Source organism: Protopterus annectens, chromosome 7.part0 (assembly GCF_019279795.1).
Source record: "Protopterus annectens isolate FY-2018-M chromosome 7.part0, PAN1.0, whole genome shotgun sequence".
Taxonomy (NCBI): domain Eukaryota; kingdom Metazoa; phylum Chordata; order Ceratodontiformes; family Protopteridae; genus Protopterus; species Protopterus annectens.
In genome coordinates this window covers 1,120,472,568-1,120,486,927 of record NC_056739.1, presented here as the reverse complement: position 1 = coordinate 1,120,486,927, position 14,360 = coordinate 1,120,472,568, and the positions used below count along the sequence as shown (strand labels likewise).

The window sequence follows — 14,360 nt, the reverse complement described above, 5'->3', positions numbered from 1 at the left end:
TTATGGACCATTTTAAGCCTAGCCAACTACCCCATGGGAGAATCAAACCCTGTACCTTGCATCTGTAAGGTAAACACTTTACCCATTATGCCAACTGGTATGCAAAATTGGTATCACAAAAACTGAAGTAGGGAAGGCAATCCCCAATGTAACTGCTCAGCCATGTAGAAGTGCTAAGTGACCGATCATGCAAAGCCCGCAGTGGAGCACAAGGCAGCAAGAAAGTTCTGAAGTTTTGGCACCTTAGCTACTGATTTTATCCTGCTTCCCTTGGACAGGGTAACAGAAAGTGCTCTAAAGCTTTGGACATTGTCCAGCTAGTCTGATCCTTGGCAGGATGTCCCACACAGCTTAGGAGCTTAGGCTACTGCAGCAGTGACCAAATGAACATCTTGTAATCCACATCACCACAGATGCCTACAATGCACTGATTATGTGTATGCACATTCCCGCACATCGACTTTGAAGTCTTCCACTCATCAGTGGCTTGGTAAACACAACGGACTTCCCTGGGCTGTATTTTCACAGTTTGTGGTCAACAACATGACATCCTCCCCTACAGGATGGGTACATCATCTGCCAGCTCCATCAGTTGCTAAAACTGCTAGCAGATACCAAGTTGCTTAGGTCATAGTCGAAGCTTTAACCTTCTATGCCATAACATCTACAGCTATAGAATACTTAAGATATGTACTTTCCTGCATGTCTTCTTTAACAAGGAACTAGCTTCTGTAGTTTTGTTACACTTTTTTATATACATGTTCTAATGACACTGTTTAGGAAACAATTAAATTTCATACAAAATTTTGTCACCATTTCAAATCATAATTAAATAGGGGCACAAGTCAAATATAGCCAACAGTGTTGCCATTATATTCATCTGACAGTGTCTCTACAAACGATAAAACACTCTTCTGTCACTCTATCTTAACACAAATTTATACCAGTTCAGCTTTTAATATGCAGAAATGCTTAACAAGCATATTCAGGGCACTCTTTTTATCTCAGTGTTTTTTGACTTGCACTAAAGTCTCTCCACATCACCCAGAAAACAACCTGCCACCAGCCCCATATGATAAAAACTATGAAATAGATTGCTACTGTCTCTCAAAGTATGACTGCTATAACTTAAAAGTAATACCTACAACAGTCAAAAAAATCTTCTAAGTATCTGATTTTTTGAAATACATATAATTAAACCTTTGGCTGTTGTAAGGAAAAATGAAGGAAATGATCCACACTTCACTTTAGAAGCCTTTTTTTAAATCATATATTTATATTAATGGAAATGTACTAAGAAATTAAAATTTAGTGAAATGAATTTCTGCATTTTCATCAATTGCTACCCAATTCAAATAGTGTGCTACACATATTTTCCACAGTGTGTGAGACTGTGATACAACTGAAAGCTCTTGAATAAAACTTAGCACATATGAACTCTACTGCCCAAAATGGCTGTATAACATTGACACCTTAACAATAAAGATATGGAAACATTTCTTGGTCCCTGAGGTAGCTGTGGTGTCAGCTACCGAACAGTTACATCTTAGAACTTGTAGCGTCAATGTCCACGCATAATAAAATAATATAAAGGTACAGAACTGAAGGTCTACTGGAGGGTAAAAAGTTATGAGAAATTAAACTAGGATATTTTCTGAATTTGAAGAGTCTAAGTAAACGAATATAACCAGACCATTACTTGGAAAACTAACAAGGAAGGTACAAGTCATGTCTCTCAACTGTTCAGATTTTCACAGAACATCCAAGATGTTTGCCTCATATTTTTTGTCCATTCCTCATAAAATGAAGTAATTAAATAATGAAAGACAGAAGAGTTTCAGACTTCATATCCTTTAGAAAGTGCAAGCTATTGGAAAACCCATTATTTGAGCAACTTTCTAAGTTTAAAAGAGCAATAATTAAAATATATCTCTATTTTTTGGGCATTTGTCCAAATTTCTTGTATTAAGAGGTTGAGAGTTATGGCTACAATCACTACGTCATCATTATCTTCTTTCGGTTGTTCCTGTTAGGGGTTGCCACAGCGGATCACCTGTTTCCATTTCTTCCTGTCCTCTGCATCTTGCTCTGTCACACCAACCACCTGCATGTCCTCTCTCACCACATCCATAAACCTTATCTTAGACCTTCCTCTTTTCCTGTTAACTGGTAGCTTCATCCTTAGCATCTTTTTCCCAATATACTCAGCATCCCTCCTCAGCACATGTCCAAACCAACGTAATCTTGCCTCTCTGGCTTTGTCTCCAAACCTTCCAACCTGGGATGACCCTCTAATATACTTATTCCTAATCCTGTCCACCCTCATCACACCTAGTGCAAATCTTAACATCTTTAACTCTGCCACATCCAGCTCTAACTCCTGCCTTTTTGTCAGTGCCACTGTCTCCAACCCATATAACATAGCTGGTCTCACTACCCTCTTGTAGACCTTCCCTTTCACTCTTACTGGTACTCGTCTGTCACAAATCACTCCTGACACTCTACTCCACGCACTCCATCCTGCCTGTACTCTCTACTTTACCTCTATTCTGCACTCACCATTACTCTGAACTATTGACCCCAAGTATTTAAACTCATCCACCTTCGCCACCTCTACTCTTTGCATCCTCACCATTCCTCTATCCTCCTCTCATTCTCACACACATATTCTGTGTTAGTCCTGCTGACATTCATTACTCTTCTCTCTAGAGCATATCACCATCTCTCCGGGGTCTCCTCCACCTGTTCCCTATTCTCACTACAGATCACAATGTCAGCTGCAAACATCATAGTCCATGGGGACTCCTGTCTGATCTCATCTGTCAACCTGTCCATCACCATTGCAAATAAGAATCAGTACATGATTCTAAAAAAATAAGATGGGATGTAAAGCCAACACATTATAAATTTATCTACTCTACTGCTGTTTGATCCATCTACAATCCAATAAATGCATCAGAAATGAAGTTTAAATATGACAGCTGCAAGCGTTTCAGAAAGCAATCAGTAAACATCTTATGTTTAAAAAAATTATATTAACAGCGAAAGGAATTAAATCAAAATTCAGCATTTTAGAAATGACTTCACGAGGACTCTTATGCTCAGTGCTTAAATATATATATTTTTTTGCATACCTCTGAAATGTCCAGCATTTTGTAGATAATCTAGATTTGTGCCTCATACAGTTGGTCTGCTCCTCAAAAAATTGTGTTTTTCTGGTAAATCAACAAGGATTAGTCACTAAATAATGACATACATTTGAGTTTCAGATGTCGTATCCTTTGGAAAATGGATACTAATGTAAAGCTTGTTATTCTACCAACTTTCCAGGAGTAATATTTAAAATCTGAGCCTATTATGAAGCATTTATTCCACCAATATTTTGGCTTTGTCAAGAATTCTTGTACTAAGATGCTGAGAGGCATGCATTTTTGTTGTCACTATTCCACAGCAAGGACTTAACCAAACCTAACGAACACTAACTTGAATTTTCCTGACAGTGATCAGAGGCAGGTTAAACTGCTATAAAGCTAGAAACAGTAATACATAAACTTACCTTTTACTCCACTAGAAGAAAGCAATGCTTGTACAACTTCTCCTGCAATTAAGTCTGCCACAGTCTGTGAATCAAGATTCTGGGTTGTAATGAATGCTTGGGCTTTTTTATATTTTTCTGGCTGTGAAGATGACAGGACTTCCCGTAGGACCATTTCAGGGTCCTGTGCTGATATGTCACTGAAGGTGCACCCCAGCTTCTGAAATGTAGAAATGAATTAATTTGAAAATTTCTATTCAGTTGGAATTAACACTTATCTGCTTCTTTGCCACTTTATCAATGTATTTTATAGTTAGTAAGAAACAGGAAATCAGAGTTACTTAAAATTCAGTAAAATCCGTTACTTAAAATTCAGTAAAATCCCCACAAGGAGTATAGTTAAATGCCCTAAAAACAATACAGTCTAAATATTACAACTGTTTTTCCTAAGTTAACTACCATCAGAGGAACAAACAACACTTATTCAAGAATTCCACTGTCAAGAAATACCAGTGCCACAAGTGAAACAGTCAAGCAATGGTTTTACTTTTTTGTGACCTAAGAAGTGACTGCATTTAGTTAGAGGGATCAGAATAACACTTTTCTGCTGGGGTTTTGATTTCTGTCAAGGATATTGCTAATAATCATTTAAATTGTAACCTGTCAGCACAAATTCTAATTCTTTCATCAAACACACACGTGTAATCAAACAAAATTTTCAAAACCTCCTGCACTGATTTACTAGTTTATTACATTTGATTAATGGAAGATCCCACTCAGTCAAAAAAAATAATGGGGAGGCTTGCAATGCCAGACAAATGAAAATAAGAAATTAGAAAAAGAGTAAAGAAAATGTAAAAGTACAGATCAGAAAACACTTTACCCCTACAATCAGCTAGAAAGGAAAGCACATAATAAAACAGCACAGGCATAACTGTCTGAATAACAAGTTGACAAGCAACTTCTGAAAAGAAAAAAATCAAAACACATACAAGGACTTAGTGCATGGTACACAAGCTGCAAAAATGACACTGACAACTGACAAAAGAAATGAAACAGTGCAGCATTAATACTTATATCAACTGTTACTAAACTGTTGGCATTATACAAAGCAAGCAAAAGCATTACACAATAAACATGTGGAAACAAAACAAAACAAAAAATGTATCATAAAAGGCTGCACAGCTACCTACACTAAATGAAGGTATTCAACAGTTTTCAGTCAACACAGTAATATGCAACCAATATCTCCCAGTACCAATACGAGAAGGTGATCAATACCAGAGCATTTCAAGAAGTCTTCTTTACTAGGGGTTCCACTACAGAGGACCAACCTACTCTCATTACTATTGACAAAATATAGCTATAAAAGGAGGGGATGCTTACCCCTCCACTCCCATCTTCAACTGTTTCCTGACAGATTAATTTTGATGAGAAGAGCAGGGGGGATGAGGAATGGGTGGGCATGCATACTATATTTAGAGGGACAATTCACTGTGATAAAGGGCTCCACAACTTCACTGCAAAAATGTGCTAGAAAAGCTGTTACTATAAGTAACTGGTCTTTGATGCACACCAAGTCAAAATAATCATCCGTGGTAAGAGACTGAAACAAATGCTTGTCCAGGAAGAAGAATCAGGGTTTCTACTTAAAGTACTGCCGTGTAACTTACACTTGCCCATAACATTTGAAGTTTGAATTCTTCACTGCTAAAACAGAATGATTTTATTTTGGAGTTGCTGCATGGGATGAGAACAGGACCTACAGCCTTCACATCTTCTAGTGCTAAAGGCAAGTGTGGCACCTGTTACAGTCACTGATACTAATTATTTTTCAGATTTGCTATTGGCTATGTTCGTATATTTGTTAACTGGATTTGTTTTGATCTACGTTTTATGTCAAAAATATCTGATAAAATGTGTTGAAACAGAAAGATTTTACATTGCACTGCCTGTCTGACCTTCTTCTCTTTGAACCTATACCCTTCTGTGGAGCAGTTGCAAGGACTACTTGATATAAAGCAATACAACATGAGTTGGTGTCGATAATGGGGGACCAGACTGTACATATCAGGACAGACAGAACAGGGTATGAGTGTCTTGAGTCCACATGGATGGTGCAACAGGAATAGACAAGGAGAGGACATTATGTTTGACAAATGACTTGATGGTGGCCACCAACAAGGTTCAGCAAGAGACAGTGTCAAAAGGCCACATACAACAGTGGCAAACAGGCAAGTCAGGTGGACTTCCTCCTAGTAAGGAAAGGGCATTGTGGTAGAATCAGCAACTGCAAATTCATCCCTAGTAAAATAGTCGGCCCACAGCATAAACCACTGGTTGTCACAATCAGCTGCAAGCAGTGGTAAGAGAAGGCTCTAAGGTCAACAAGGTTGAAGACCTGGAAATTGACTGGAGAGAAAGCATAAGAATTCAAGGAAATACTCAAGAGTAGGAGGAAATAGGTGGAACTGAAGAAAGGCAGTGCCTCAAAATAGCACGTGTGACGTCATGCATGGAAATAAGGTACATAAGCACATAGGCGGCAGAAGGTGTTGAAGACTGGGGGGGGCGGAGGGTGAGAGGGGCACTTAGTGATCTAAAAAGGGCAATTTTTTATAACTATTTACTACCACAACATAGGTTCACTTGGAGGACATTTTAAGCTTAGCTAATTCCTTTTTGGTGCTTGAATTAACATTTTCTGATTAGTCTTACCTACCCCATGGCAGATAATTGTATATTAGCCCTAGTGAGAATAACTGTGATCATACCATAGATAATTTGAGGGAACCCTTGTAAGGGATGCAGCATTTAGGAACTATATCTATTAGTGGCATGAGGGGCAATTTTGGAGTACATTTTCTATTACCCATCCTTAGATCTAAGTTGCATTTGAATGTGTATGGATGAGCTTTGTTTTACTTGTATGTATAGCCTGTTCAGGAACAGTGGTAGCCTCTGTGATATATATCCATCTCTCCACAATATTCAGTTTAGATACCTGGACTGAGTATTTCTGATGCCATTTGACTTGCTCATGTTCAGTAGGTCCATCTGTATTAGGTCGGAGGATGCATTGTATGCCAGACATGTCACCTCTAAGCACACTGTAGAATACTGAGTATAGTAATAAATCTTTGAGATAGTCCATGCAAGACCTACTGTTTAGGACTTATCATCCTTTTAGTAAGGTATCTCTGAAGGTATTCCAATTGTTGCATAGGGTTGAACAGATACATGCTAAAGTGGGCATCATACAAAATGATTGACCTAATGAGAGCTCTGTAAAGGAGGACAGCATTATCTCTAAATCTAGTCACAATCAATTTGTTTATAAGCTGTGCAATATAGAAAGGCTCTCTTATGACTCTGGGCACATGCTGGTCAAAAGTTAGGTCACTGTACACCAAAGTTCCCAAATGCCAAACAATTGGGTCAGTTCTCAGAGGGCATTGTCATGATTTTGACACCAGTTATTATTTGGGACAAACTTTCCCTCCTGCATGATGGTTAAGTCATTTGGGGATTCAATAACTGCACCTAGATTGCAGTCATCTCAAACTTAGCTGGCCAAAGCCCTTTGGTATTTCCATTTACTTTTGAGATGTATATGCCAAACACAAAAAGTCTCAGAGTCAGTACCAAACCCTGGGGGACTCCACTGGTGATTGGTATCTTCCCCTACTGAACCCTGGGGGACTCCATTGGTGATTGGTCTCTTCCCCTATTTTGATCTCCTGCATCCTGTGAGCAAGTTGGCAATCTAGCTAGTGATGCAAGTGTTTGCTCCTACATTATTCATCTTTTGTACTACACCTGAGTAGGGGATTGTATCAAAAGGCTTGGCCAGGTCAAGGTAATGTAGTGTGAACTGTTTTATCTTCATCCATTGCTTTGGTAACAAGAGTAAATCTTAAAATTTGCCCATGATTTTGAGCCTCTCACACTTTCTCTTGGCTGTTTTCAAACACATTTTTAGGGTCATGCATACATGTATGCATTCCTTGATACACCTTCCTGATTGTATTAAATTATATTCCTTGTATAATACAGCACCAGTTGTTAGAATGTGTTTTTAAATTTGTAGTTTTGAACAGTCTTCTAGTAAGCAATGAAACAAAATATATGAACCAATAATGACAAAACTACCCATTTCAGAAACTTTCAACCATAGAAGGCCACTCAAACTTCTGTTATTACAATCCACCAATATCAGAAAATATTCAAAATCTCTGCAGAAGTAAGTCATCTAAAAAATTCCACATTAAACGATTTGTAACTAATGAAGAGGTTGCTGCTGGGAAACAACTGTATATTTCATTGTTTCATCTAAAAATAAAGTGGCTGTTGCCCTTGAAGAATAAGTTGCCTATGCTACATTAAATAAAAATAATATGCTAGTAATATTGCAATAGGGAATGCATGGCAGCATGGCAAACTAATAAGTTCATAGTTACTAGGAAATTCCTCCAAAGGAGGACATTCACAGGACTGCAGCATCCACTCCCTTTAAAGTACAACACAGTACGTACAGTATCAGCGATCCATCTGAATACTGCTTGAGTAGAACCCATAGCCTTTTGCATCAAAAGTAAGGCTACTACCTGTTGTGTTACTAACAATGCAAACAGACTTGGAATAAGCAGCACTAAACTTCTCTTCCCCCGAAGATCTCAGCTGCTTGTAAATTTTTTTATTTATTTAACAGGAAAGTCCAAGTTGGAACAAAGCCAGGAGAAATGCTCCAGACACATGCCTTTGTAGCATGGGAGGAAACTGGAGCACTCAGAAGAAACCCACACAAACACAAGGAGGACATACAGACTCCACACAGAAGGCACCCCAGCCAAGAATCAAACCAGAGACCTTCTTGCTGTGAGGCAACACTACCATTGCACCATCCGCTTGACACAACTAAACTTCTCAATTTCACAGCAGAAGCAATCTGGAAAAGGCAAAATTTATTGGGGGAGGGCAAAGGCCCAAAACCAGGGACACATTTTAAATATTGCTTGCATAATCTTAGAAAGTTGCTAAAATAGTGTTTTGTGTTACCATGTGTTTCTAAAAAAGATAGGAAGACTGAATATTGTGTGTTATCTGCTTCCAAAAAAGATAAGAAGACTGAAAGCTATCATTATTTAGTGAATTCCATTCTCACTGATTTGCCAGAAAACTACACATTTTAAGAGGAACAGACCAAAAGTATGAGCCAAATATTTTGTCAAAATCTAGACAGTTGAGACGTATGGACTAAACTCCCTGAATCACAAGTGGTAGTGTGGGTAGAGAATGCAGGCTCCTGTACCTAAGGTACAGGGTTTGAGCCTCAGAAATTCTAACCACCAGTTAAATGCAACTGGGGCATTTCACACACACGCTATTTAAATAAACAAATGGAGCACACCACTGGCTTCAGATGCTGACTGACAGCACTTCCATTGCAACAAAGATCTTGGAGATTGTGAGGTTACAGCTTTTTTTCAATGAAGGAGTCTAAGAAATTTAAACAGTTTGCAATGGGAACATCCCAAAAATACTGTTATCTTTTTTTTTGTTTTTTGTTGCAGTATTTAGTTGCTGATATGGTGTGCAGATTATAAACATTGGACTACTGCAGTCTACTTACCATTTCTTAGCTGTGTATTTCAGTCTCAGTGTTTATTCAGTTTTACAAAGCATTAAGCAGATAATTGAATGATCAAGGATGCAGTGAGGATTCTCACTAGATGGAGTGAATGGATTTGTTACCATAATTGTTAATACCTCTAATTAGTCATCCAACCCAGACTAGGCAGAACTATTCCTGATGCTATGCAGTGAGGTATATAGAATTAGTTAAATACTTTGAAGATTCCCTCAGGCAAGGGCACCCGCAGGCAGGTGCAAGGGGGTGCACTTGCACCCCCCTGGAACCGGCTGGCCGAGAAATTAATTTAAATAAAAAAAGTTGTTTTTTTTTTTTAAAGGACGTTCCTCTTTAAGAACGCCCTTTGCATCCCGTCCAGTCGCACAGACGCAACAGGTGTTTGCGACCTGTTTTCGTCTTCTGTGTCTGTTCGCGACTGATGGTTTACGTCCTTTTCTTTCGCACCTACTGGAGATTTGAATTCAAGAGGACGTTCGGACTTCGCAGATGAATGTAGAAGTGAAAGGTGAGTGTGTTACTCATGCCACATGATATTACAGACAGAAGCATTAGAAATTAATAGAATGCTATACAAAAGTTGAGCAGAATTTTGATTATGCATCTGAAGATGTCGTATATGATTTATGAGTGAAATCAAGTATATAGTGGGAAAACAAAAAGAAAAGTATAAAAAGAATAATGGAACCGTTTTAAGATTCGATGCTATCCATTGAGGTTGCATAAATAACTTGGTGGTAAAACAGATATACGACTGTAAACATAATGTGAATAATTCAAAGTTCTTTGTACTTTTACAACATCCAGAATAATGGATGTAACATTAAAACTTGGGTATTGAAGTAAGAAAGTTATTTTATTTTAAAATATAGGACTTATAAACCTTATGGTTTAAATGTAAAAGTGAATTGGAGTTGTTTTATATAATTTGAGTACTATTACTTTAAGAATATGAAAAAAATTGATTTAATTAATTATGTTAACTATTTATATGGGTTGTAGTGATTGTGAGCTTTATTCCCAAGAAGGCTAGTGAACCAAGGCACCAGGGATTTTTATTGTAAAGAACAAAAAAAGTGTTGTCTTCAATAAAAGCAGGACAAGTGTGTTTTGTTCTTTCTGTTTTTGTCCTGGGCTCCTGTGCTAAATATAGCTTATTTCTTTCTCACTCTAAGGTCTCTAAAACTGAGAGGAGTATTCTATTAATGACCTAGGTACCTGCATAATACAAATGTAAATGTGTGCTGTGCCTGAGGCCTGTGCACTTCTAGATTCAGCCCAGCATCTGGTTAGTCTTGGCAGCTGCTGCCCTCTCGCTCTTAATCTGCCAGTGTCTGCAGGATTCTCATTTTATTCCCAAGGCATCTGCAGTTGTTAATCTTTACCTTCCACTCTTTTGGCTTCCTGCTTGAGTTTTTTTTCCTCCTCTTGCTTACTCTTCCCTCTCTCTTTGCTGCTGCTTCTTCTTTTTCACCTCCCCCTTTGCCTACCTTTGTTATTCAGTATTTCATTGTTTAATGTCTGTAGTGTATATTGTTGTCAATTGCCACTTGCTGAGCATGTAAATTCTATTGCTTTTGTCAAAGCGTATTTCTCCACTTATTAGATCATGTGAGCAGATGGTCAATGTATTTGCACAGTACTTTGATATTAATTCAGTCAGTCTTGGACCATTCTATCAAAGCTACACCAAATGGGCTTCAGTTTATAACGTACACCCCAGGTTTGGCAACATCTGATGTAGTTATATTAGTTGTGGAGTAGGAGATGGGGCTTTGTCTTCCATTTAAACATTTTTTGCTAGAAGCCCACGGACCTTGACAAATTAGTTCTTTATTAAATGAACCACATACATGTGCTCTTACGTGTTAAACAGAAATAACTAAATAAATATGTTTAAGTCTGTATAAATTTCTGCAGCTTCCCACAGCACAATAACCAATGCAGTACTAGAATCCAGGTTGAACAGAGCTTTGGTTCTTTCTGTCCTATTCACCCACCCCTTGAACTTCCACCATTTAATCATAGTTTAACTGAATAATTTGAACAACCAAAGTTTGCTGGCTGAAGCCCCTTCTAGTGCTTAGGTTACAAGGCTGATTGATTTAATAATTATTTGTATTTTCTCCTGATTTATTACGCCAGTAAAGATAGAAGAACCCCATTGATTTAGCTGTCAGTATACTTCGTGACATATTGTCTCCAGCCCTCTGACACCACCTGACTAGGCCTTAGAGATAGGAGAGCATCCTGTAGACAGTGCCTGCATTACTTACAGAGCTGCACACTTCTAACCTGTCTCCTGCTGTTTTACAGCCCCAGTTCTGCAGCTCTTAAACCTTTCAGATCAATCTTACTGTTGTCATTTCACCAGCAGAACCCCAAATTAACTTGTTTAAGGGTAAGGGTATGACTTTCAGTCTGATGAATGGGTTACAGTAGTGTCTCTGTTTCTTCTCTTCACCCCAACATAATGACTATCAAGTCCTTTACTATACTTGTATTATGAGGTAAACCTACTCACATGTAGATAAGCACACCAAAAGTACTTCAGTCTCTGGATAGGTGTCATTTGTTTGTTAATAATTCTCAGCATGCCTTTCTCATCCCTTATTCTGTTTTGGTATGATTGACATTCAGCTGTTTGTTATTAAAACTCTCCTTTCAGCAGACAGCCCACATGCATTGTATTCCACAACGGGTGTTTATAAAGGATAAGTCTGAAGAGTATGTCTATAAATTTGCATGTTTAATGTTGTTCAACAATTATTCATTTATTTTGGGAACTTTCTCCCTCTTTCTTATTTCTGCGACCATGGAGTGGGTATATACAAGTTTGGGGATATCAGGCACTTACTTACACTTTCAGTTTTTGTCCTTTTTTTTTTAGGCATTTGTTTTTGATGTTATAGTTTCTCAGGTTTTAGCAGTTCAAGGTATAATAGTGAAATCACTTTAATGCCCCACTGAAGATAGAGTCGAGCTACTTTTTAAAAAATCGCACCACAAGGTGAAGACTCTGATGGGTGTCAGCATTTTCTGACTGCAACTGCAAGATCATTTCAAATCTCTAACCAAATATATCTGATAATATTAAAACTTGTTTCCAGGCCTTTAGACCAGTATCTTTGCACTTAACCCTTAACAGTTAATTATTCCACTTCATGAATGCTATAGACAGCAACACAATACTCTGGATCCTGTCTGGCCTTTTAAAGGAGCACATACGGTGAGGCAAGAAGAATTGTGGATTGAAACGGAACATTTGCCTGTTCAAGGTATTCCAATATCTTTTGTTTTCTTGATTGATTGAAAAGGGACATTTGTCGGTTCAAGGTATCATGGAGTGCTTTTTTGTCTTGATTGTTTTCATTTCTGAAAGACTACTGGGGCAAAATCATTGCTTTTATGAAGGACATAGTATATTACACTGACAGCAGACACACTGAAGTCTGTACATTTTAGTATTGACACCTAAATGGGCAGCCCATTGATATTGTTTATGTGCTGACAAAGACTCCAAAAAGTCCTAAACAGGATGGTCTATCATAGGTTCATAGGTAGGTACTAGGCTATTGGCCCTAGGGCCTATATAAGCCTAGCCAAAAAGGTACCCTGGCTTTCGCCACCCAAGAAAATTATTTTCCTGTGCCCCTGTCGGGCAGAGCCACAGAAGTGATCCCCGGTGAAAATTTCCTATCTCCCATCCAATCATCAACATTTTTCTTGAAGAGTGCTAATGAGGAGCTTTGTTTGATATAGATAGGTAGTTTGTTCCAGAGTATGTGAAGTCTCTGGGACAGGAATCTATCCCTCCAGCATGTTTATTGTTGTGACAAGGTTTAGGTCCCTAGACTGTTTAGCTCGGAGGGATTGGGATTTCTTTAAGTGGAGCATGTCCAACAGCTCTGGGTTTGACATCGCTTTGTATGTAAGCAGAGATCGTCTCTGAGTAGGTGATATGCGACAGAGTAAGGCTGAAGTATTTTGAGACGGTCTGCGTAGGGCATCTGTTTGAGACTGGTAATCCTCTTTGTGAGGTATTTCTGCGGCCTTTCCAGATGTTGTAGATGTTTTGTGAGGTACATACCAAAAGGGGCACTGTATTCTATAATGGGTCTAATGAGTGACGAGTAGAGGGGAACAATGACCTCTTTTTTCCCTGGATGAGAAACCTTTTGTGATGAGGTGTGCCACATAGAAGGATTTCCTGACTACTGTAGTGATGTGATGTGATTATCAAAGGAGATACTACTGTCCACCTGTGTCCCAAGGTCTGTTATCACACTTTCAGTGTTAAGTAGACTACCGCCTATGTGGTAGTTCATGGGTACAGATTTTTTACCAAAAGGGATGACAATGCACTTTTTGGCATTGAGCTTGAGGCCATGGCTTTGACACCAGGCATCTGTCTCAGTGAGGCCCTTTTGTAGGATGTCTATATCGTTAGGAGTTTCGATTATGGCTCCTAGTTTGCAGTAATCTGCGAACTTTGTTAGCCAAAGACCTTCTGTGTTAGCCTGTACTTCAGAGAAGTAGATACCAAACAGGAGAGGACCCAGGCCTGAACCCTGTGGTACTCCACTTGTCACTGGTCTGAAGTCGGATTTGAAGTCTGCTACTTTCACAGTGTGGGTTCTGTCAGTGAGCCAGTTGGCAGCCCATCTTGTGACACAGGGATTTATACCTAGTTTAGTGAGTTTATCTATAATTCCTGAGTGGGGGATGGTGTTGAAAGCCTTGGTGAGATCTAGATAGGCTGTGTGGACCACCTTACCCTCATCTACAGCTTTGGTAACTGCTTCAAAGAAGTCTATCAGGTTTAGGAGACATGACCTACCTTTTACATACCCAAACCCAGTGGTGTCCAGAGTCTGGAGATTACCAATGCCATTGCTTATAAGTTCCGTGATGATACATTCCATAGCCTTGCAGACCAGGCTCATCAGGCTAATGGGGCAGTAGTTCCTGGGGTCCATGGTGGCTCCCCCTTTGTGGAGTGAGATGACCGTCACTGTGTGCCATTCAGTGGGCACAAAGCCTGAGGTAAGGCTATGACTGAACATGGTACTTAGGTGGGGTGCCAGTTCGTTCTGTAGTTCATGTAGAACGCAGCCTGGGATGTTGTCAGGTCCCATGGATGCTGTGTTCTTGGCTTTGGAGAGTGTGGTTTTT

The 14,360-nt window shown here is 38.9% G+C and overlaps 1 protein-coding gene across 1 annotated transcript in view; it reads right to left on the bottom strand.

Annotated features, from left to right (window-relative positions):
- SPG11 (SPG11 vesicle trafficking associated, spatacsin) overlaps positions 1 to 14,360 on the bottom strand; it is a 2,547,571-nt gene that overhangs the window by 567,343 nt on the left and 1,965,868 nt on the right. Inside the window, exon 32 of the mRNA XM_044077700.1 lies at positions 3,557 to 3,755. Coding sequence (XP_043933635.1) covers positions 3,557 to 3,755 — 199 coding nt within the window. The remainder of the gene's footprint in view (positions 1 to 3,556; positions 3,756 to 14,360) is intronic.